General features: G+C 34.8%; 1 protein-coding gene across 3 annotated transcripts in view; it reads right to left on the bottom strand.

Annotated features, from left to right (window-relative positions):
- Hpse2 (heparanase 2 (inactive)) overlaps window positions 1–23,460 on the bottom strand; it is a 770,839-nt gene that overhangs the window by 273,389 nt on the left and 473,990 nt on the right. For all 3 annotated transcript variants that reach the window (XM_010638523.2, XM_010638522.2, XM_010638521.2), the window contains one exon: window positions 6,586–6,757. In XM_010638523.2, coding sequence (XP_010636825.1) covers window positions 6,586–6,757 — 172 coding nt within the window. The remainder of the gene's footprint in view (window positions 1–6,585; window positions 6,758–23,460) is intronic.

Genomic DNA, 23,460 nt, shown 5'->3' on the forward strand with positions numbered 1-23,460 from the left:
AAAAAAAAAAAAAAAAAAAAAAAAGGTGTAAAGATAAACAAGAGTATGCTACCTTCCAAAATTTATATATTTTTTGAGGTAATTAGAAGGCAAGATGTGACGGGGGGGTGGATAGCGGCTTATCAGATGTAAATTTAAGCAAGCAGAGACACTAATGGTCAGGAGTGCATTTGAAGGGATTTTCATTTCAAGCAAGATTGACTTGACCAGATGTTGCATTCTTTTAAAAAAAAAATCTACTCTGAAATCTATATTGAGAAATGTTTATTAGCTTCTGAAACTGGATATAGAGAAATCGTTTAAGGGAGAAAAAGAAAATGACAAGGTTTAAATAAAAAAGGAAAGAAGCAGGGATATGAATGATACTAGTGGTCAGAAATAACAATACTATGTAGTTGGGTACCAGAGCAGAGGATAGGACTGAACTGGAAATAGCTTTCTGGTCTGGGCCTCAGGCAAAATAGTTCCTGTGTTATTAACCCAACTTGAAGTAAGAAGAATAAAAACAACACAAAGATTCAGAAAATGTTCAGCTCTTTTCAAAGTTAATAGAATTCAAATTTAAAACAACCAGACAGCACAAATCTTGCACTAATTCAAATAAAGTAAATTTATAAAAATTGTAACACTTTGAGCTATGGGAGAAAAAAAACCCTGCACCCTGATGACATGACTCTGCAAAGACATTTGGCAGCAAATATAAGATCCACAGAAATTATCATATACTCTAACCCAGAAACCCAGTTCTTTTTTTTCTTTTGAGTTTATTGGTACATTTTAGGTTTACAGTACAGTTACATTCATTATTGGGATTCTGTACCTTTACATGACAGGTCTTGGTTCTCATGTTTTCCCCTTGTCCCTTCCCTCCCTTCACCCCCTCCTCCCCTCCTCATTTACAAACACTTTGTTTCCATTTTTTCATTTTGTCATATTTTTTTCCCTTATTACCTTTCCCCTACACTTCCCACTTTCCCTACACCTTTAGCCTTTTTCTTCCTATTTCACATGGTTAATTATCTCATTAGGATCTTATGTACTATTATAGTTTTTCACATCAGAGAAACTCTTTGGTATTTACACATCTGTGACTTATTTATTTCACTCAGGAGTATATTCCCCCCTTCCCTGTTCTTTGGAGTACAACTGAAGGATATTATTCAAAAGAAAGGAAAGTTTTTATTTGTACAAAGATGTTTATAGTTATATTGTATATTCCCGGAAAAGGTTGGAAACAGCCTAAATGCCCAATAGTGAGGGAATGCTTAGGGAGACTAGTACATTAATGCAAAAGAAAACTGTATTTTATTACTATTAAGAATGACAAATATGAGAACTATGTAGAAGTAAGGAAAGGATCATATGAAGCAATGAGTTAAAAATTCAGAACCCTAAATAATACATATACAATGATCACAACTATGTAAAATTATATCTGTATAACCAGAAGGATTGGAAGATTAATAGCACTAGTAATTTAGAGTGCTTGACATTTTTCTTATTGCTAGTTCAAGTTACTGGGGATGTTTATGTGTTTCTAGTTATATTTCACTGTATATTTAGCATATATACATTAGGATAAATTACCTTTTTTCTGGCACATAAAAGAGGAAAATGTTCAGTAGTATCTTTCTTGCATTAAGAGAATTTCTCCTCTCTTTATTTTGGATTTTAGGTACCAAGGAAATAGAGCCTACCCCTTGCCACCACAACATACCAGTCACATGCTCATTTTTTTTTTCATCTTAGCTTCTTGTTGCTCATTTTTCTTAACTTATTCATAACAATAGAGGCAAGGCCACTCCTCATATGACTTTCTTCTTGCACAGAAAAATGTTTGTTTCTTATCTTTTATTACCCTAGAGACCATCCCTCATTTTAATAAAAGTCAATCTTTCCAGTTTCCATTTCTTTCAACCTTAAAGGAGTTATCACTTCAGCTATATCCTCCTTTTTTTTTTCCACAACTAGCTCTCTCTTCTCATGAATATATCTCTTTAGCCTATAAGCCTGTTCTTTTCCCCACATTAAGGGTTGAAAATGTTATTATCTTCCTTAACCACACAACTCTTTTCATCTTTTTTGTTTTTTCTTACAGTGGAAATCGTACTAAAAGTTGTTTACCACATTGTACCCAATTGCTCACCTCCCCCCTTCACTATTCAAACTACTGAAATCTAACTTCCGTTCCCACTACTCCCCTGAACTGTTTCTCAAGATCACCAACAACCTACATGTTGACAAACTCTAAGGTATTTTACAATCGTCCTGTTAGGTGACTTCCTGACCTCTTATTCAAAACTCTTCCTTTGTGACCCTCTTGCTGTCTTCCTCTCACTACTGAAAGCACTCCTCTTTTACCATTAAATATATAGGTTCCTCAGAGCTGGCTCCTAAACCTGTGCCTCTACTCTTTCTACACTCTCTTTAATTAATCTCTTCTATTCCCATGGTTTTAAATCCTATGTTCATGCTAACTACTCTAAATAATTAATATTTCTAGCAGAGACCTTGGTGAATTTATTATAAACAGCTAAATAGTTAGAAACATTATAGGCAGTCAGACAGGACTGGGCCCTCAAGGAAGTCAGTGCAGAAGATAAGGACACAGTATAACTGTGGATGGAGGTGCATCTGTTGGAGGCCAGATTTCAAGATAAAATGGAATGACCAAGCCTACATACTGACAAGTCCCCCAAAGTCAGACACCCTCCCACCCTCTCATCCCCTCACCCGAGCCCTCCCAAGCAGACACCACTACCCGAATCCTCAGGAGCATAAAGATGACAGGAAGCCAGCAGCCACCATGCTGCTCTCACCACCACCCTGTTTATCAGCAGCCCCAGGCACACCACCCATGGGATCTAAAATTTTCCACCCTCTCAACTAGTGCCCCCTCTCCTGCCTAGACTCCCTGTATTAACGATGCACAACCTCTTCTCAGTGCCAAGGGCCTTTTTTCCTTGACACATCTGCACCTAGAGATGGCAATAAACTCATCACATGTTGCTTAATTTTGCCTGCCTTGGTGGTCTCAGTTGTGCTTCTGTCTGATCTTACACTTACCTCCCCCAGGGGATAAGATAAATGGTATCATCTGGTCCAGTAAAGTCTAGAAAGACATTAGTTACCCAATGGGTGACCAAGAGCCCAGATCCATCCCTTCCTAAAGAAGGTCTTTGTTCTTTCCATTTACACTTGCTGCATAACCTGCTTCCCCATTGGATGAATATTACCAAAGCAGCAATATTTGTAATCTTATTGGTTGATCACAGTCTTGACCCATGTTGTACCCACCTTGTGATTTTGCTCTATAAAACTTCCTTTGAGAAGTAGGTTCCTTGGCAATCACTTTCAAGTCCCCTCCAGATCCTCAGGAGCACCCCCCTCTTCTCTCAAAGTTTCCCTACTCTTAACCTCCCTTGTTCCTTAGGATTTATTCTTTGATTTGGGGGAACATGAACTCATAATATCTGACACCTAGAAGGTTGAGAGTTACATTTATTTCCCTTATATCAACGTCACTCATATTCTATTAGACTCTTATTATTTTGTTTAAATTAAAGCCAAATAAATACAACATAAAAACTAAAGCCATGCTTTTCTTCCTAGTCATTCCTATTTCAGGAAATAACATCACCTACCCAATTACTTATATACCCCTGTGCTGCATTATTATATTTATTCAATTTACTATCACATCCAATGGATTCTACCTCCAATAATATATTCCAGTACCACCACCTTAGTCCACGTCCCCATCATTCTTTTTCTATATTTGTGCAGCAAATTTTTCACTGATTTCATTGTTCTTTTCAATCTATTTTCCACATAGAAGATACATAATAGTTTTTATATAATAAATCAAATTATTTTCCTACCTGACTTAGAAATAATCACTGCTTCCTAAAAGCACTTATGAGAAATTAAAAGCACTTTATTCTTCCTGTAAGCCCCTGTATAACATGAGTCTTTCTTACTTCTCTAACTATACCTTTCTCTAGCCAACCTAGCCATTTTTCAATGTTAGTGCCTTTGCACAGCTTTCTATTTATTTATTTATATTTCTTTCTGGTGCTGGGAATTGAACGGAGGATCCTGCACTTGTGTGAGGCAGGCGTGGTGACACTGAGATAAATCCCCAGCCCTGCATATGCTTTTTATTCTTCCAAGGAGACTGATGCTGTTAACTTCTCACTTTGTCTAATTGATTCTTAATCATATTGTAGATTATACCTCAATTACCACTCTTCTTTTTATGTGGCACTTCTATAAGAAATTCTTCCATGGCTTCCTTCATTCAATTAAACAACAACCGTTACAGTTATTCACAGTATCGTGTACCACTCCTTGGTATTGTCTTAGTTTTTTGTTTGTCTGTTTTTGTTTTTTTAGTATGTCTTAGTTTTAAGCTTAGTGAATTATTTTATGTCTCTGTCAATGAATAAGGGGGCTCAGAATGTGTATAGTTCTATTTATTATTTTATTCCTAGTTCTTAAGAAAGTACCTGAAATATAGTAATTGTTCAAGAAGTATCTTGACATAGTGTCTTGCTAGTGAAAGGACACTGTAGCTCCTATGAGAGTAATCAAATCATTAAAGAAAAATATAATCTAAAAGAATATGTATGACATAGTTTAAATCAGTGTTATTAGCTTTGTTTGATTGTACAGCTATAAAATGTGAGCAAAGTTTCATACAAATAATTCTATTCCCCTAATGATAACAGGCAAAATGAAATCAATTTCTCCATATCCATTCTATTTCTCACCATACACATACACAGAGTAATTTCAAAGTTCAGTGAAAGTATGCAAGATAAAGCTCATCACCATGTCTGTGAGTAGGGACTAAGGTCATAATATTTTTCTGCAAAAAGGGGAAGTTGCTCCTGAGTGAGAGAGAAGAAAAAAAGAAAGAAGTATGGAAGAAAAAACAGGGTGGAATGAGGACAGAGAGAGATGGAAAGAGCAAAATTAAATTTGAGGTTGTATTTGCTTGCAATGTAAATTTGTCTGACTTCCCAAACCTTCGATATACCTTCTATGCTTGTAAGCTTAGATCAAGACTAAGTAACTAGGAAAGCGAGGAGTCACTAGAGCCATCAAGCCACAAAGGCCATTCAGGAAATTCTCTGTTTAAGCATGTTGGGCATTTTTCTAACTTCACTTGTTCTGTGTACTTTGCTGAAAAACATCTAACTCATTTTGAATTTTTAAAACTAACAATATCTATTCTGGACTATGACACATAAAATGTGTGCCTTGCTGCGCAGAGCCCTGTATTCCTGAAGAAGTCCTGAATTTCCTAACCTCATTCTTCCTACCCTTCCTGCTCCGGTTACATCTTCACTTTGGCAGTAGGGTTCATCATATATTTATCTTCAGCTTTTCTCATACCACTATGGCTCCCTGTGACTGCAATTTTACTTCTTTTCTGGCAATAATTTTAAGTAAAGGCATTTCTTCTAACCCTGTATAACTTGTCCTAGACTGTGTGACTGTGTCAATTACCTAGTTTGAGGCTGGCTCACCACCAGAACTGAGGCAGAGAACATTAACATAGAACTTTGTGCATGATGACAGCGTTTAAAATATGATTGGCAGATTTGGTCAAATTTAAATAAAGTGGTAACAGTTTTCCAGAATATGATAATAAATGTATCAATTAAACTGTACTTTAGTGTACAAATACATATAGTGCTTCTTAACTTTCTTAACCCAGCTTTGCTGGCCAAGATTTTATCTAGTCTTAGTTTCTAGAACAGGTTTACTGGAAAAGAGTAATTATTTACCTTTTGAAAAATATATAATATGCTAATGAGATGTTATAATACTTTTCCATATTTAAAGTTTTATTGACTTAAAAATCTTGCTTTTATTTGTTTTACTATTTTTGATATTTATAAAATCTCTTCATTCAAGGCATATAACCAAGGGCATAGAAGTCGGTGCAACATACTTGCACTTTTGAGGCAGTTGGTGGAACCACTGAGCTAAATCCCTTGCCTGAGCATACTGTTTTAGAACTTATGAAATTCCATATTCATCAGCAGGAGTTTATGAAGCCAGAGAATGTCTATACCCATTTTTCCAAGTCACTAGGCAGTTCCATTATTCTTATCTTCCTGTGAGAGTGCATGGTTTCAAGAAGTCTTTAAAATCACAGTCTTTACAGCTCTGCAGTCATTTTATATCCTGGGCATTTTATTTGCTACCCAGGTATTCTCTGCTGCAGACAATATTTTAGTGTGTCAGCTGTTTTTCCTTGTCAGAGTAGGAAGTATGGGTCTCAGGAAATGCTATAATATTAAATCCAGTTTTGTAAAGACTGAATTCCTTGTAGTCCATCCTAGAGATTGTTACACGCCTCCTTCATCCCACCATTCCCTCTTGACTATGGAAAAGTCTCCAGAGATAAGAAGTTCTTCCACAGTTTGATGAAAGTTTTCTAATTCAGAATGGGGTTAGTTATTATAGAAAAAGCCTTTCCTTTATTCTTAACACTGAAAATAATGAGGAAAAAGAGACAAATATCTTAGTTCATTACATTTAATGCACAATGTCATAAGTAATTTGACCTACCCATCTAGGAGAGCAATGACGTTCTTCCTGGGCCGCCCAATATTAGGGCCATATAAGCTGGCTCTGGAATAAATCCGGATGGGTTGTAACAAGCTTTTCAGCTGGATGTAATCCTTTCCCAACTGGCTGCCATTTACTGCCCGGCCATGCATGGTCCGATAGTTATTTGGCTCTAGATTAAAAACAGACATAGAAATTAGAATTGAGAAGAGTGAGGCTCTGCCAACTCTTTCCTTTCCACAGCTTTCTACCTTTTTCTTAAGCATATAAATAAAATTACTAAAAAGAAGTTATGAGTTATGTTAAGGAAATATCCCAACAAATAAGTTAACTTAGCAGTGCCATCTCTCTGTTCCATTCATTTTCAAGCCAATCTGCACAAAAGATCACCTAATGTACAAAGAGACCATATTTATTTTCAGGTGATACTTCATAACAAATGGAGTACTGGATTGAATAGTGTCCTTCGAAATTTATGTCTACCAAAATCCCACATTGTGACCTGACTAGGTAATAGTGTCCCTGAAGATAATATCAGGTCATACTGGATTAGGGTGGGCTGTAAATTCATGACTGCTGTTTTTATGATAGAAGATATAAAGACACAGAAAAATAAAGCTATGTTATGATAAATGCATATATTGGAGAGATGCTTCTATGCTAAGGACTTTGGCCACCAGAAGCTAGGAGAGAGGTATGGAAGAGATTCTCCCTCAGAGCTTCCAAAGGAACCACTACTACTGCTGTTAGGATTTCAGATTTCTGGTCTGCAGGATGAATAAATTCATGTTCTAAGCCACCAAGTTCATGGCAGTTTGTTATGTCAAGTTCTAGGAGACTAATACCAATAGTAAGAGGGGAAATCTTTATAAAGTTGGTATTTTACCAAAAAACCTTAATGTTCTTTAATAACTAAGTAGGTGAACAAAATAACTTTGACCAAAACTGTCTCACTCAATGTTGAGCCTTGTGTCTAGATGTCCCCTCAAAGTCACTTTCCCCCCACTGTCATAGATGGGGTATTTTGGAGGTGGCTTGGTATAGGGCATGTGCTGTTGGGACCAAGGATGTAAAACTAAGATAGGTCCAAAGTGTTAAGAGGGTGAGTGCTACTGGCCCTCAGGGTAGGTAGCCTGGATAAAATATGAGACAGAAAGAGGGTTACTTGTCACTTGCTGCTTGTTACTGTGCTGTTTGGCCAGCTTTGGCCAGCCTGTTCTGCAATGCCCCTCTCCCCTGCCACCTTGCCTTAGAGCCAATCACTTATAACCTGAAACATCTACAAACCATGATCTACAATAAACCTTTCCTCCTTTAACTTTGAGTGTCAGGTATTTTGTCTCACCAACAAGAAAAGTGACTAAGACACTCAATTTCAGTTCAAGGAGGGCATGAAGAGTCCTAAAAGCCAGCAGTTCTAGCCAGGCATGGTGGCTTACACTTGTAGTTCTGCATTCTGGGAGACTGAGGCAACAGGGGCCCAATGTGACAACTGTCAAACTTGCACAGGAGCCAGCCTGCACAATTTGGCAACTTAGTGAAACCGTGTCTCAGAATAACAACAACAAAAAAGGAAAGGGTAAGGAATGTAGCTCAGTGCGAAGGCCTTCTGTTCAATCAATCCTTCACACCACACACAAACAATCTCAAAAGTTCTACTGCAGGAGGTGTCTAACGACATTTAAAACAGAGCACAGGCTCTACGAAGGCTAATATTAACTTGATGCTATAATAATGGTAGGGATAAGACATATACTAGAAGACTTACAATAATTTAAAGGGAGATCTGGAGAATAAAACAGCCACAGTGAGCCTTGATAATCTAAAATATACCCCTTTCATTGAGAAGGCTGTGTACAATCGAGAGAGACTGGAGAGGGTGCTAGCTATCCACTCATTTACACATGAATGTAAATAGACATGCATATAGTATATTAGAAGGTAAAAGCTAGCCAGACCTGCGAAATGCTCAAATGTTGACTATGTCCCCAACCCACCTACAGATTTTCTGGCAACACATTTTTGTTTGAGCCTTACTAGCCTTAATAGCTCAAAGTACAAAGCACAATCTCTGATCAATGTTTGGTTCACTATTAAGCTATATTGACTCAAGGGCCACTCCTAGGAGGTTGAGCCTTAAAAATGTTTTAAAATAATTAAATAATTTTTTTAAACTTTAGAGATATCAATAGCTACATGATGTAACCAAGACAGACTCTACAGAATTAGTTCAGCTAAATTACTAACCATATAAACAGACAAACAATAAAAATATCCTAGGGGATAGAGAATTAACAATTTCTCCCACATAGTATATGTATTATTATTATTTTTTCTCAGTACTGGAGATTGAACTCAGGCCCTTGCACTTGTGAGGCAGGCATGGTGTCACTGAGCTAAATATCCTGCTCAAAATATATTATCTTTAACAATAAAAATGAAATTATAAAAAAATAAGATTATGTGACATGCAAAAAAAATGCATAACCCATATACAGGGAAGAAAAAAAAAGTCAATAGAAACTATGAAGAGTCCTGAATGTTCCACTTGACAGGCAGACATCAAAACTACTATTAAAATATTCAAATAAATAAAAGTAATAATAATTAAAATATAATGCTACTGACTAATTAAATAAAATAAAAATTCTTTCTATAAGAAAGAATCAAATGAAAATTCTTTTTTTTTTTTTTTTTTTGGTACTGGGGATCGAACTCAGGTCCTTGCACTTGCCAGGCAGGCAGTAGAACCACTGAGCCAAATCCCCAACCTCAAATGAAAATTCTTAAACCAAAATGATTCATCTTATACAGGAGAACTGAGATTAGTAGTTGTGTTTTTATCAAAGACTATGGAGGCCAGAAGACAATGTGATCACATATTTAAAATGCTGAAAGAAAATAAAAACAAACAAGTAAACAAAAAACCCTATTAACCAAGAATTCTATATGTACTAAACTATTTTTCAAAACTGAGAGCAAAATTTACACATTCCAAGAAACACAGAGAAGAGAACTTTCATTGTAAACAAATCTGCCTTTTAAGTAACCAGAAGTCTCATTCAGTGGTACATGTCAGTAATTCCACGAGTGAGGGAGGCTGAGGCAGGAAAATCACAAATTTGAAGCCAGCCTGTGCAAATTAGTGAGACTCTGTCTCAAAATAAAAAACAAAAATGTTGGGAATATAGCTCAGTGCTAGAGTACCCATTACAACACACACACACACACACACACACACACACACACACACACACACACAGTAATGCAGTCATGAAAGAAAGGAAAAAAACAGAAAGACAAAAAGTCTTTCAGATTGACACGCATTATGGCAACTCAAAACCACACAAAGAAAAGACATAAAATAGGCAATTACATAGGCAAGTGTAAAAGACAATTGAAAAATATTAATCACTCCCTTCCTCACTAAGTTATTTTACATAAATAAGAATATATACCTATTGTTGGGTTTACTGCATAAAAATATGTAATATTTACAGTAATTATGGCACTAAGGATGGGGTAAATGGAACAGTTTTGGAGCAAAGTTTCTATATTAAGGTGAGATTAAGTTGGTATTATTCTAAAATAGATTGTAATGGATTAAGATATATTGTATATAATATGAAAGCATTAAAAAGGGACAAAAATGAAAATGATAGATAATAGACAATATTTTAGCATTGGAGAGACAAGAGTAATAAAAAAGACAGATAAATAGAAAAGAGATAGCAAGGTACTACATATAAATTCAAACATATAAATTATTATATTAAATGTAAAGCGATTAAATAGTGCAATTAAAACCAGAAATTGTCAAATTGAATAAAACACATTGAAGGAGAGTAACACATCTTGTATTCAAAGATACAAATAGATTGAAAATAAAGGGATGAAAAAAAGATATTCTATGCAAACAGTAACCATAGAGCTAGAATATTAATAACACTAATACCAGAAAAAATAGACTTTCAGACAAAAATGTCATTCTGAACATGTAGGACATTTTACAATGATGAAAAGTGTACTTCATAATGACCTCAATTATCAAGAAGATAGAAAAATTGTATAAGCATAAACTTATACTATCACCAAATATATGAAGTGAACTTGAGAAAAGTGAATGAAGCAATAGAAAATTCAACAATAATAATACACATTAATGCCACTTTTTTAATAATGGATAAAACTGGACAGATAAAAAGCAAGGATATAGCAAATTTGAGTAATATTAATAAGTATCTTGACCTGATTAATTTACAGAATACTTTACCCAACAACAACAAGGTATACATACTTTTCTTTTTTTTTTTTTTTTGAGACAGGGTCTCACTACATAGTTGAGACTGACCTGGAACTCACTATGTAGCCCAGGCTGGTCTCGAACTCACAGCGATCCTCCTGCCTCAGCCTCCCGAGTGCTGGGATTACAGGAGTGCGCCACCACGCCCGGCTTATATACATACTTTTCTAGTGCACACAGAATATCCTTCAGCATAGCCTCCAAAAAAACCTCATACATTTTAAGGAATTAAAATCATACACTATATATGCCTTGACAACAATTCTAAATTAAGCTGGAATTCAGAATTAAACTAGCAACAAAAATTTCAGAAATTCACAAATACTTAGAAACTAATATGTGGGTCAAAAAGGAAAGGGGAGGAGGGGGTGAAGGGAGGGCAGAGGTAAGGGGAAAAAAATGAGAATCAAGACTTGCCATGTAAAGGTACATGATCCCAACAATAAATGTAGGGGGTGAAGGGAGGGCAGAGGTAAGGGGAAAAAATGAGAATCAAGACTTGCCATGTAAAGGTACATGATCCCAACAATAAATGTAGGGGGTGAAGGGAGGGCAGAGGTAAGGGGAAAAAATGAGAATCAAGACTTGCCATGTAAAGGTACATGATCCCAACAATAAATGTAACTGTACTGTATCACTAAATGTACCAATAAACTCAATAAAAAAAAAAAAAGGAAATCAGAAAATATTTATGATGGAATAAAATGAAAACATAGTGTAAAAGAACTTATAGGTTGTAGTACAAACAATAGTTCAGGGAAACTGTACAGCTTTAGACTCTAATACTGAAAAAAGATCTCAAATCAATAAACTAAGATTCTACTTTAAGAAATGAAAAAGAAAAACTAAACCCACACCAAGAAGGAATGACATACAAAACAGAGTAGAAAACAATATTCAAAAATGAAAAAGTATCAATGAAATCAGAAGTTAGTTCTTTGAAAAGATCAATATAATTGACATTCTTTTAGGAAGATTGTCACAAACTCCAAAAATAGGAAGGAATGGAGGAACATCATGAAAAAATCTTGGATTAATTCAATGCATAAGGGACTACTATGAACAACTTTATGCCAATAATTTAGGCAACTTAATTAAAGCCAAAAAAAATTACAAGAAAGACACAAATTATAAGAACTCACTCATAAAAGAAATAGAAAGCCTAAATAAATATACAATAAGAAAGCCCAAAACCAGATAGATTAACTGGTGAATACTATCAAATACTAAAGAAACAAAAAACTAATCTTTTGCAATTTTTTCCAGAAAATGGAAGATGCACATTTCCCAACTCGATTTATGAGGCCAATATTTCCTGACAGCAAAGCCAGATAAAGATTTCATGAGAAAACTGCAGATCAATATCACATATGAATATACATGCAAATATCTTCAACAAAATATTTACAAAAAAGTCCAGCAACATACAAAAACATATAAGATCATACACAGTGATAAAAAAGGCTTTATGCCAAGAATGTAAGGTTGATTTAGTATCAAGTCCCAATTAATTTAAAATATATTAAAACAATGAAAGGCCAAAACAACATCATCTCAATGGATGCAAAAATATTTTGACAAAAGCCAATCCCATTCCTAATAAATACTCTCTACAAACTATGAATAAAATAGAACATCTCAACCTGATAAACGGTATCCAAGCAAAACTGCCAGCTAACATCATACTCACTGATGAAATACCTAGTGTTTTCCTCTAAGACAGAGCACAAGGAAAAGACGTATTTTTGCCATGCACAGTCAAATCTGTATTAAATACTCTAGCTAGTATAATCAGGCAAGGAAAAGCAACATAAAGCATCCTAACTGAAAGGAAGAAATAAAACTATCATTATTCTCAAACATGCACCTGTATATGGAAAATCCAAAGGAACATGAGGGAAAACAGGATACAAAAGTTATGCACGATTGGAAGATGAAAGATCAACTTATAAAATCAATAGTACTTTTAAATACTAGCAGCACACAATCCAAAAATTACATTAAGAAAATAATTCCATTCACAATTGCTCAAACACTTGAAAAATACTTCAGAATAAACTTAAAGTAAATGCAAAGTACATATGCTGCAAACTATGAAACATTCCTTGGAGAAACTGAAAACTAAGTAAGTGGAGAACTAATCTAGGCTTATGACTAGGAAGACTCAATATTATTAAGATGGCAATTTTTCCAAATGGATCTATAGATTCAATGCTATCTCTATAAAAATTCGATCAGGCTTTATTGCAGAAATTCACAAGTTAATCTACAAATTTACATGGAAATGGAAAGCTAAAATAATTTTGAAAATGAACAAAGAGAATTTAAACTTCCAAATTTCAATATTCACCATAAGTTATTATTAAAACAAAACAAAGCAAAACAAAAACAAACAAAAAATGTACTGCATAAGAACAGACTTCTAGATCAGTGGAACAGAATTATAAACCTAAAAGAATAATTGGTTATCAGTTTATTTTTGACAAAGGTGCTAAGATAAACTAGAGAGAGGATAGTTTTTAAAATAAACAGTGCCAGGAGACTTGATATCCACATGCATAAAAGTGAAATTTAGACAATTCATACATAAAAATTAAGTCCTAATGGATTTATGCCCCAACAGCTAAAACTATAAAAACTTTTAAAAGAAAATATGGAGAAAAATTCTTTGTGATCCTGAGTTAGGAAAGATATAACATGAAAAGCATGATTCATATTATAAAAATTTGATAAATTGAACTTTATCAAAATTCAAAACATTTGCACTTCAAAAGATCCTATAGAAAAAATAAATAGATAACTTATAAATGATCAAAAACTATTTGCAAATCATATATTTGATTTTAAAAAACCTTGTTTCCAAAGTACATAAAGAATTCTTACAGCTCAATAATAGGATGAATGATCCATTTAAAAGAATTAAAAAAGTACAAATGGTTAGTCAGCACATGAAAAGAAGCTCAATGTTTTTAATCACTATGGAAGAGCAAATGAAAGCCATGTTATGACACTACTTCAAACCTATTTGAATAACTACAATAAAATAGACAATAACAAACTTTGCCAAAAACAGGAAATCAGAACCTTCATACTTTGGTGTTGAAAATGTAAACTGGAGCTTTGTAAATTTTGTAAAAGTACTTTGAAAAAATAGTTTAGCCTCTTAAAAAACTAAAAATAAATTTACCATAAGATCCAACAACTCCACTTTTGGGATATCTTCCTGAAAGAAATGAAGCTTCATATTTATATAAGACTTGTATTTGAATACTTATAGCAGTATAATTTATAATAGCCAAAAGGAGAAACATTACAGATGCTTATCCATTGGTGAATGGGAAAGTAAATTGTGTTATATCCACATGTTGAAATACTATTAAGCAATAAAAAGTAATGTAATATTTATATGCGCTTATGATATTTATAAACCTCAAAATATTATGCAGTACTAAAAATAGAAACAAAACACTACAAATTGTATGGTTTTATTTATATGAGATGCACATAAAAGACAAATCTATAAAGACCGAAAGCAAATTAGTGTATCCTGGGATGGGAAATGATAACAATGACTGGCTACAAACTGGCACAAAGGATCTTTTGAAGGTGATGAAAATGTTCCAGAAGTGGGCTGTGGAAATGGTTGAATAAGTGTTTAAATTTAGTAAGACTCACTAAATTGTAAGATACAAGGAAGGGAAGGGGAGGAGAGGGAAGGGGAGGAAAATGGAGAAAAAGGGAGAAGAGGGGAGGGGAAGAGAGGGAAGGGAAGGTACAAGTGGTAGACATAAAAAGCTGTTACATAGTACACAGGACAGTAAGCTATCATAATTATCCCGATGTGTAAATTTAGAAAAAGAATAGAGCAAGCTGTGCGTGGTGGTGTATGCCTAAAATCCCAGCACTCACTTGGGAGGCTGAGGCAGGAGGATCACTGTGAGTTTGGGACCAGCCTGGGCTACATAGTGAGTGAGGGCAGTCTAAACTACACAGTGAGACCCTGTCTCAAAAAAAAAAAAAAAAAAAAAAAAAAAAAAAAAAGAATAGAGTCAAATTAAATTTTTAGTTACTAAAGGACAAAAATGACATCAGAGACAGTGATCAACTCTTTTCAAGTCCTATGTAATATCTATATCCTCTACAAAAATGTAAGCAGTTATATTTGCTATTTACTATTTTATTTCTCTAATCTTTCATCATATATTGGGCAGTCAATAAATATTTGTTGCAAGAAAGGTAAACAAAGTAAAGAAAGCCAAGAAGTCTTAATTAAAAAAAAATCAAATGAAACCCTCAAAACACATAATGATATAAGGTAGCAGAAAAAGTAATTCCCTTCCCATTAGAATTTCCAAGTTCCTGATATGGATTTAGCACGTCATACTGATTTTATCAATTCACCTCATTTCTTTTTTATAGATTTTCTTATTAATATAATATCAGATATTTTATTTGGCATTTTATTTTTTCTCACTGAGTTTATTGGTACATTTCAGGTATACAGTACAGTTACATTCATTACTGGGATCTTGTACCTTTCCATGACAGGTCTTGGTTCTCATTTTTTCCCCTTACCCCTGTCCTCCCTTCACCCCCTCCTCCTTTCCCTATTTACAAATACTTTATTTCCATTTTTTCATTTTTCTCATTTTTTTCCTTTTCCCTTATTCCCTTTCCCCTACTCTTCCCACTTCCCCTACACCTTTAGCCCTTTTCTTCCTATTTCACATTGTCAATTATACCATTAGGATCTTATGTATAATTGTAGTTTTTCACACTGGAGATTATTTTGCATTTTAAGGTGCAAATAGTAGAGTTTATTTGGAGATGTTTCCTAAACTAAATACTGAACACACGTAGAATGACAATTTTGATAATACATATATAAAATTCCTAAAAGATTATGTCACTAAGCAGTAATATGAAAGTGCATTGTTATGTCCTTTAAAATAAAAAAATAATTAAGCACATATTTTGGTAACACCTTTATTGAGATTTAATTCATATGCCATACAATTCATTAATGTTGTTTATGAGCTACATTCTTACTAATGCTTACTATTTTAAATTTTGCCATTCCAGTAATCATGAAGTAGTATCTGAGTGTGGTTTTTATTTGTCCTTTCAGGATAGCTAATGATGTTGACTATATTTTCATGTGTTTATTGCCATTTGTAAATCTTATTTGGAGATGTTTATGTAGATCCTTTGTTCAACAATACTCTAACTGTTCCTTACTTCATATGAAGTAAGGCCAACATAGCAAATGTATTTATATTTCCGAGAAATTCATTTTCATTGTGGCTCACAGTGTGATTTTCTTAATTGATGGAATGTATTTCCATTTAGAGCAATTTTAAATTTATAGAAAACTGAGCAGATAGTAGAAAAAATGTTCACATATCTTGCATCTTCTTCAATTTCCCCTATCAGTAACATCGTGCCTTGGTATGATATATTTGTTGTAGTGATAAACTGATACTTGTACAGTATTATGGAACTAAAGTACATAATTTACATTAGGGTTTCTTCTCCATATTATAAAATAGTATGGGTTTTGGAATGTGCATAGTATTATGCATGTGCCATCACAACAGCACACAGAAAAAGTTCAATACCCTAAAACCCCCATGTGTTCCACATATTCATTCTCCTTTTAATCCCTTCTACTCCCCCCACTTTGAACTTCTGGCAACAGCTGATCACTTTATTCTCAACATGTGGCTCTCCCCTTTTTAGAATGATATATGGTCATAACTGGGTTAGTCTTTTAGATGAGATACAGAGTCTAGCCTCACTTCCTATGAACTGTCAATGTGGATATATTTTCAACACTCTTAAGTGAAAAGATAATGACAAAATCAGCTTTTCTGACCCTTGTCAAACTCACTTGAATAGAGAAGCTACTGGTATGTTACTGAGGTCATTGGTGTGTCGGTAGATTATTTTCACTTTAACATGTTGCTAAAGAATTTAACAATATTTAAGAAAATGAACAGTTCTATTGGATCATGTCACATAGACATGTTTCATTTCACAGTATCCTGTTCTTGACAAACAAGTGAGTGTTTAAGAAATAAGTAGACGGTAATGATGATTGCTTGTTACATTCTTTAAAGTGTCCATTGCATTGCAACAGTGGCTCATATAAATGGAACAACAAAGAAAAGACCTTTATCGCATCCTTTATTTGTCTAGTCTCCACACACAGCAGTTATCTCACAGTACTTTCCTTAACTACCTGTGACACTACCCAGAATTCAAGTAAGAGAATATGGCTCTCCTAGAATAAAGATCTCAAATGAAGAACTAACGTGATTCAAACATCACTAAGTTCCCTTAATAGTCAGAAGGTAATCAATCAATTTAAGTGCTCCCAAAAGTAAGCCATGAATTTATCAATAATTTTGCCCATTAACTTATATTTCCAGCCTGTATTATTCGTTAGTTTGATAACTTCTCTGATTTATTATTTACTCCTTTCAAATTATCAAGGCTCTATCCAGTAATAGCACAGAAGTATCTAATAACTCAATAGTTTTAAGTTTATTCTGCCTTTTTCTTTAGGGAATAAACTCCTACTTTGTATATTCACCATATCACAGTCTGTCACAGTATTGCTCTAGCCAGCAGTGTAATAGTAGGCAGAGAAGAATATCCTCCAATTCCCACCACACACTTAACACACGTTTAAAAAGATGCTGCTCAATACATATATGTACATTAAGAGCAAGAATGACTACACATCATAAAATTTTGTATGTGGATGAAGTGTGTGGGAGAAAGAATTGAGAATAGGGTGAAGAAGATCAGAAGCAGACAGGAGAGAGAGAGGGCAAAAGTCAGCCAATCAAGGAGCTATATTGTTTTTCATTCTCTCTCCCCTCTGCTTTCCTCCTCTTCCCTGCCAAAACTCTATCCTCCAAAAATGCAATTCCCTGAAAGCTGGCTTTATGTTGAAGATGGGTTCAACCTTGTGTTTGGCTTTCACAAGACTATTATTGCTGTATATATACAAATATACACAGCTCATAAGGTATAAATTTATACTTTTGCATGAAAATGCATAAATATACATTATTCACAAAGACACAGACAGAAGCTTAATAAATGTTAACTGAAAGAATGAATAGAGCTGAGCTGCCAGAATAATCAGAATCATCACCTCTAAAGGCCTAAGCTTTCAAAGATTGGAGGGTTGATTTTATCAAATCACTCAAGATAAAGGCTCCAGGGAATTGAGTTATGTGACTAAAATCAAAGAATATTTGGTGAGTGGATATAGGACAAGTGTAGCTATGAATTAATGACACTGAGTTAATGACCTCACAGCCAGAAACTAGAATTAATTAACCACAGTTGCTTTTACTTGCTTATAGAAAATGAGCAGATCTATTTGGAAAGTACAATTTTAATTCATTAGTGAAATAGAAATTCAATTAGATATATTAAATTACCTTAAGGTAATTTTCATTAAGTATAGCCATACAAAGAAAAAACACAATTTCCCTGAAGCAGAGCTATACTAAAAATGTTATATTTCTATGGTTTTGGCCCTGCTTCAAATTCTCTTATCTGTTCCTCACATTCAATTCACCAATGGTTAACAGAAATACAAAAAATTAACAATCATCATCCATCTATACTCAGTTACATAGTTAAGAATTTATGGGTATTTAAAGGAAATCATTTATATCCACAGATTGAAACTGTTAAAAATCTTGCATACAGAAAATTATTCATCAATAATGAATAATAAATTATTCATTCAATAATGAAAATTATTCATTTTTAACATCCTAAAAATGTTCTTAATCTTTATCTGTGATGTTGACCACTTTGCTTCAGTGCTCTGTAGCCCACAATATACACTTACTTACAAAGGGTTGGGGAGAGTAAATTAGGAACTGGAAATTTAGCCTCTCTAGGGGAAACAACCAAAGAAATGTCTACATTGGTTTTCTAATACTAGATTTCCTCTGGAGATAAAATGCTTGTTAACAGGGTATGGGTATATGAAGGGATAGGTGTTGAGGACTAAACAGTTCTATTGTCTCTTCATAAACTGTGATATGATTAAATTATTACCTCCATTCCAAAAAATGACATTATGAAGAAGGAATTAGAAACAAGAGACTATAAAAGCCAAGTATGGTGGTGCATGCCTATAATCACAGCACTCAGGAGGCTGAGGCAGGAGGATTGTTGAGAGTTTGAGGCTAGCTTGTACTACATAGTGAATTCAAGGCCAGCCTAAACTACATAGTGAAACCCTGTCTCAAAAAAATCAAAAGAAAGAAAGATATAAGAGACTACAGATGCAGAAAATGGCAGAATGGCGAGCAGCAGACACAGCCTCTCTGATATTTGGAATCCAGATGCTGGAATATAATGAGGTGAGGAAGGGAGGGAGGAGGGAAGTGAGTCACTGTGACCCAGCAAGGATCTGAAGTGAGAAGGAGAGCTCACAGGGAGAGTGAAGAGAGGGACCATAAAGCATAAGAAAGAGGTGGCAAATGAAGTTTTTTCCTGAGCTTCAACTCAGGGGGACAGGTGTCTTGAATCTGTAGAGGCATGGTGACTCCAAAGGCCTTCATGGAGAAATGCACCAGTGGAACATCAGTGGATGCTGTGGCTGGCGAATTATTTGGGTTCAAATGTAGCCCATGAGAAGGCAATTGGCTGGTAGCTAGTTTGGAAAGGAGCCAATGGAAGTCAGAACTTGGAGCAGCTCCAAGTTGGCTCTATCTAGCAGTTCCAAGTGTTCACATGAGGCATAACCAAGTTCAAGCCAGCAGGAGGTCACAGAGCCGACTGAGTTCAAGTCAGAGGAGACACTCAGATTGTTGTGAGCTGAAAAACTTGGGCCCAGCCTCACAGCCAGAAACTAGAAGCAGCCTATACTTCAGTGGAACTAAGGACCAAGGTTTGCTGAGATTATCCACCACCACCATAATTACACTGCTGGCTTTCTGGGGTCAATCAACATGGATATGGGATCTGCCTGCCTCCTCCACCATCTAGTGACAGCAGATAGGCCCTGAAGTCGACATTTTTTTTCTGCTTTCTTTCAGTAGCTTTAAAAAAATTTTTTTTTCCTAACCAGGGATTTAGCTCAGTGACACCACACCTGCCTTGCAAGTACAATGTCCCAAGTTCAATCCCCAGTGCCAAAATTATTTTTCCCTGTGTTTCCTGATTGTTGTTTTTATAAGAGTGAAAACATTGTTTCTAGTTTTTTGTTGATGTTCTGTTTTTGTTTCTGTTTCTTCTTTGCCTCCTGTCTTCACCAATTCCCAAAGTTTGCATAATTTTCCTCTGTTCCTTAGCCTTGCTTTTAATCCCTTTCTCTTCTATTTTTTTCCTTAACCCCTTTTAAATTTTCTCCCCTGAGGGTAAAATTGCAATATTAAGGGAATATTTACTGTACACAATGTTCTGGTTTGTTTTAGATTTGGTTATGTAACTACAAATCCTATTCATATGGTTAAAGGTGGCGAATTCATAGCTAGCACAGTCTGTCATTTTCTAGGGTGTGTTTGATGTTACTATTATTACTGACTGTACTACTTTAGCCAAAGTGCGTAACTGTTATAATCAGTTGTTCCTTCTTGTATGTCAAGGATGAGATTTTCTGAGTGTTATAAAACGATACTATAGTCCAGTTCCAAAGAACCAGGGACTAGGTGAAACAGGCAGCAACTTCTCATCCCCAATAAATTGAAGAGGTAGGATCCTTGAACAGGATCCCAAAACCCAAAAGCCAGCTATACTTGGAAGATATCTCTGAGAAGTAGTCATTTTCTAAGAGTTCTCAATACTTGCAATAAAGATACCTACCAGAAACAATTTACAAGCATCAATTAAATAATTAACTAAGAGAGAGAGAGAGAGAGAGAGATGATTTGGAAGCAAGATGCAAGCCTAGGCTTTCAGCCACCAAAGGTAAACCCAGGGTAGCAATGAAGTGGAACAATTGAAAAGCCACCCACTTGGACTCTCTGAAATGGTAACAACAGAAATAACAAAGCAAATGAATGAGGCTCTAGAAAAAAATCAAATCAGAAAGAGCCAGGGATTTAGCTCAGTGGTACCATATCTGCCTTGCAAGTGCAAGGTCCTGAGTTCAATCCCCAGTACCAGGAAAAAAAAAACCCAAAATCAAATCAGAAATAATTTCTCAGGTCACTTCAGAGATGATGACTGTAAAGAAAAGCATGTTTAATGGATCCAGAGACGATACAGACAAAACAATAGAGGACCTTAGGAAAAGATGAAAACCATGAATGCCCCCCCAAATAAATGGAATCCATGAAACAGACTCAGTCAGACATCGAGGAGTTTAAACATTCTATTGAGCTGGGATTTAGCTCAATGGTTTGGTGGCCTGCCTTGTAAGCACAAGGACCCGAATTTAGTCCCTGGTACAAAAAAAAAAAAAAATCTATTGAAAGTATATGCAGAAGGGCCAGGGATTTAGCTCAGCAGTTTGGAGGCCTGCCTTGTAAGTGCAAAGACCCGAGTTCAATCCCCGGTACCCCCCCAAAAAAGAAACTATATGCAGTAGAATGAACTAATGCAGGACCAGATCAAGAAAACAGGATTGTGGTTGGTGATCATATAAAGAAATATTTCTTAAAATAACAAGAAACACTGATGAACCAATCCAACAGCTGCTAGATGATACAAAGGGGGGATAGCATAACATTTATCAGAGGCAGTAAAAAGCAGGAGCTAGCACAATCAACATAAAAAGCCTATTCACAGAAGTAAGGGCAAAACATTTCTCAAACATGGAAAAAGAATTTCACATACAGATAGATGAGGCTTATAAAACTCCAACTAGCCATAATAAAAAACTCTCACAAGCCATATAATATTTGGGATTCCAGAAATCTAATAAAAGAACAGAATATTGAAAACTGTTAGAGAAAATAACAAATTACTTACAGCAAAGAACACTTGAAAAATTTGTGACCACCAAACTAGCACTCCAAAATTTTCTGAAGGATATTCTAGGAAGAGATAATGAAGACTACAACTCCATGGACCCCAACATAATGAATCCACTGAGGCAAAGCAAGTAGTTAAACAGGGAGAAAGAATGGGAACAAGAGAAAAATAGCATGACAATGATAAGTTAATACATATCAGTTATAACATTCAATGTAAATTATCTCAATTCATCAATCAAAAGAAACAGACTGGCAGAATGGATCAAGGAAAAAGATTCAACAATATGCTGCATACAATAAACACATTGTGAAATTTATAGACTGAAAATCAAAGGATGGAAAACAGTATTCCATGTGACAAGAACCCAGAAAAAAACAGGGGTAGCGATTCTATTTGCCGATAAAGTGGATTTCAGCCAAGACTGATCAAGAGAGACAAAGAAAATCACTACAACTTTGTTAAGGAAACAATTCAAGAGGAAGCGATAACAATTATAAATATATATGCACCAAATACCAGCATACCCAACTATATAAAACAAATAGTAATGGACATGAAAAATCAAATAAACACTAATACAATTGTAATAAGGGACCTCAATAGCCCACTATCACAGTAGACAGATCAACTAGTCAAAAAAATGGACAAATGTCAGAAATGAATAAAATTTTTGAACAAATGGACTTAGATTTCTGCAGTGTTCCACCCCACAAAATGAGGATACACATTCTCAGCTGCACACAGGATGTTTTCCAAGCAAACCACATACTAGCTCATAAAGCATGCTTAAGTAAATATAAAGGAATTGGAATTATCTCATGTATATTATTAGACCATAGTGCAATAAAATTGGAAATCAGTGGCAAAAAAAACCACAAAGACTTCATAAACACAAGGAAATTAAATGGCACCCTCCTGAACAACCAGATGAAATTGTAGAAGAAATTGAACAGTTTCTACAAAACTGGATTTCCACATGCTAAAGACTAAAACTAAATACATATCTCTCACCATGCATTAAACAAAAATTGAAATGGATTAAAGATCTAAATGTAAAAACAAAAACACTAAATCTGCTGAGAGTTAGAATAGGTAAAACTCTTGAAGACATATGGGTAGGCAAAGGCTTTATGAACAAAACCCCAATCACACAGAAAATATCACAAAGCATCAATACCTTGTATCTCATTTTCTTGAAAAGGTTTTGCACAGCAAAAGAAACCAGCAACAGAGTGAAGAGACAATACAGAGTGGAAAAAAATTTTGCCAGCTATTCCTTACACAAAGGACTAATATTTAGAATATATAGAGAACTCAAAAAAATCAGATCTCCAAATTTAAAGACCCAACCTGAAAGAGGTGTCTGAAATGAAAAGACAATTTTCAGATGAAGTATAATGGGAAAGAAATATATGACAAAATGTTCAGCATCACTGGTGTTTCAAGAGACGCAAATTAAAACAACATTGAGATTCTAACTATAGAAAGAATAGTTATTATTAAGAAATCAGTGATGGGAATTTAGCTCAGTGGTTCTGTTGCCTGCCTTGCAAGTGCAAGGTCCCAAGTTTGATCCCCATACCCAAAAAAAAAAAAAAAAAAAAAAAAAAAAAAAA

The sequence above is a fragment of the Fukomys damarensis genome, unplaced genomic scaffold, assembly GCF_012274545.1.
Source record: "Fukomys damarensis isolate Sample0158 unplaced genomic scaffold, DMR_v1.0_HiC HiC_scaffold_8, whole genome shotgun sequence".
NCBI classification, from domain to species: domain Eukaryota; kingdom Metazoa; phylum Chordata; class Mammalia; order Rodentia; family Bathyergidae; genus Fukomys; species Fukomys damarensis.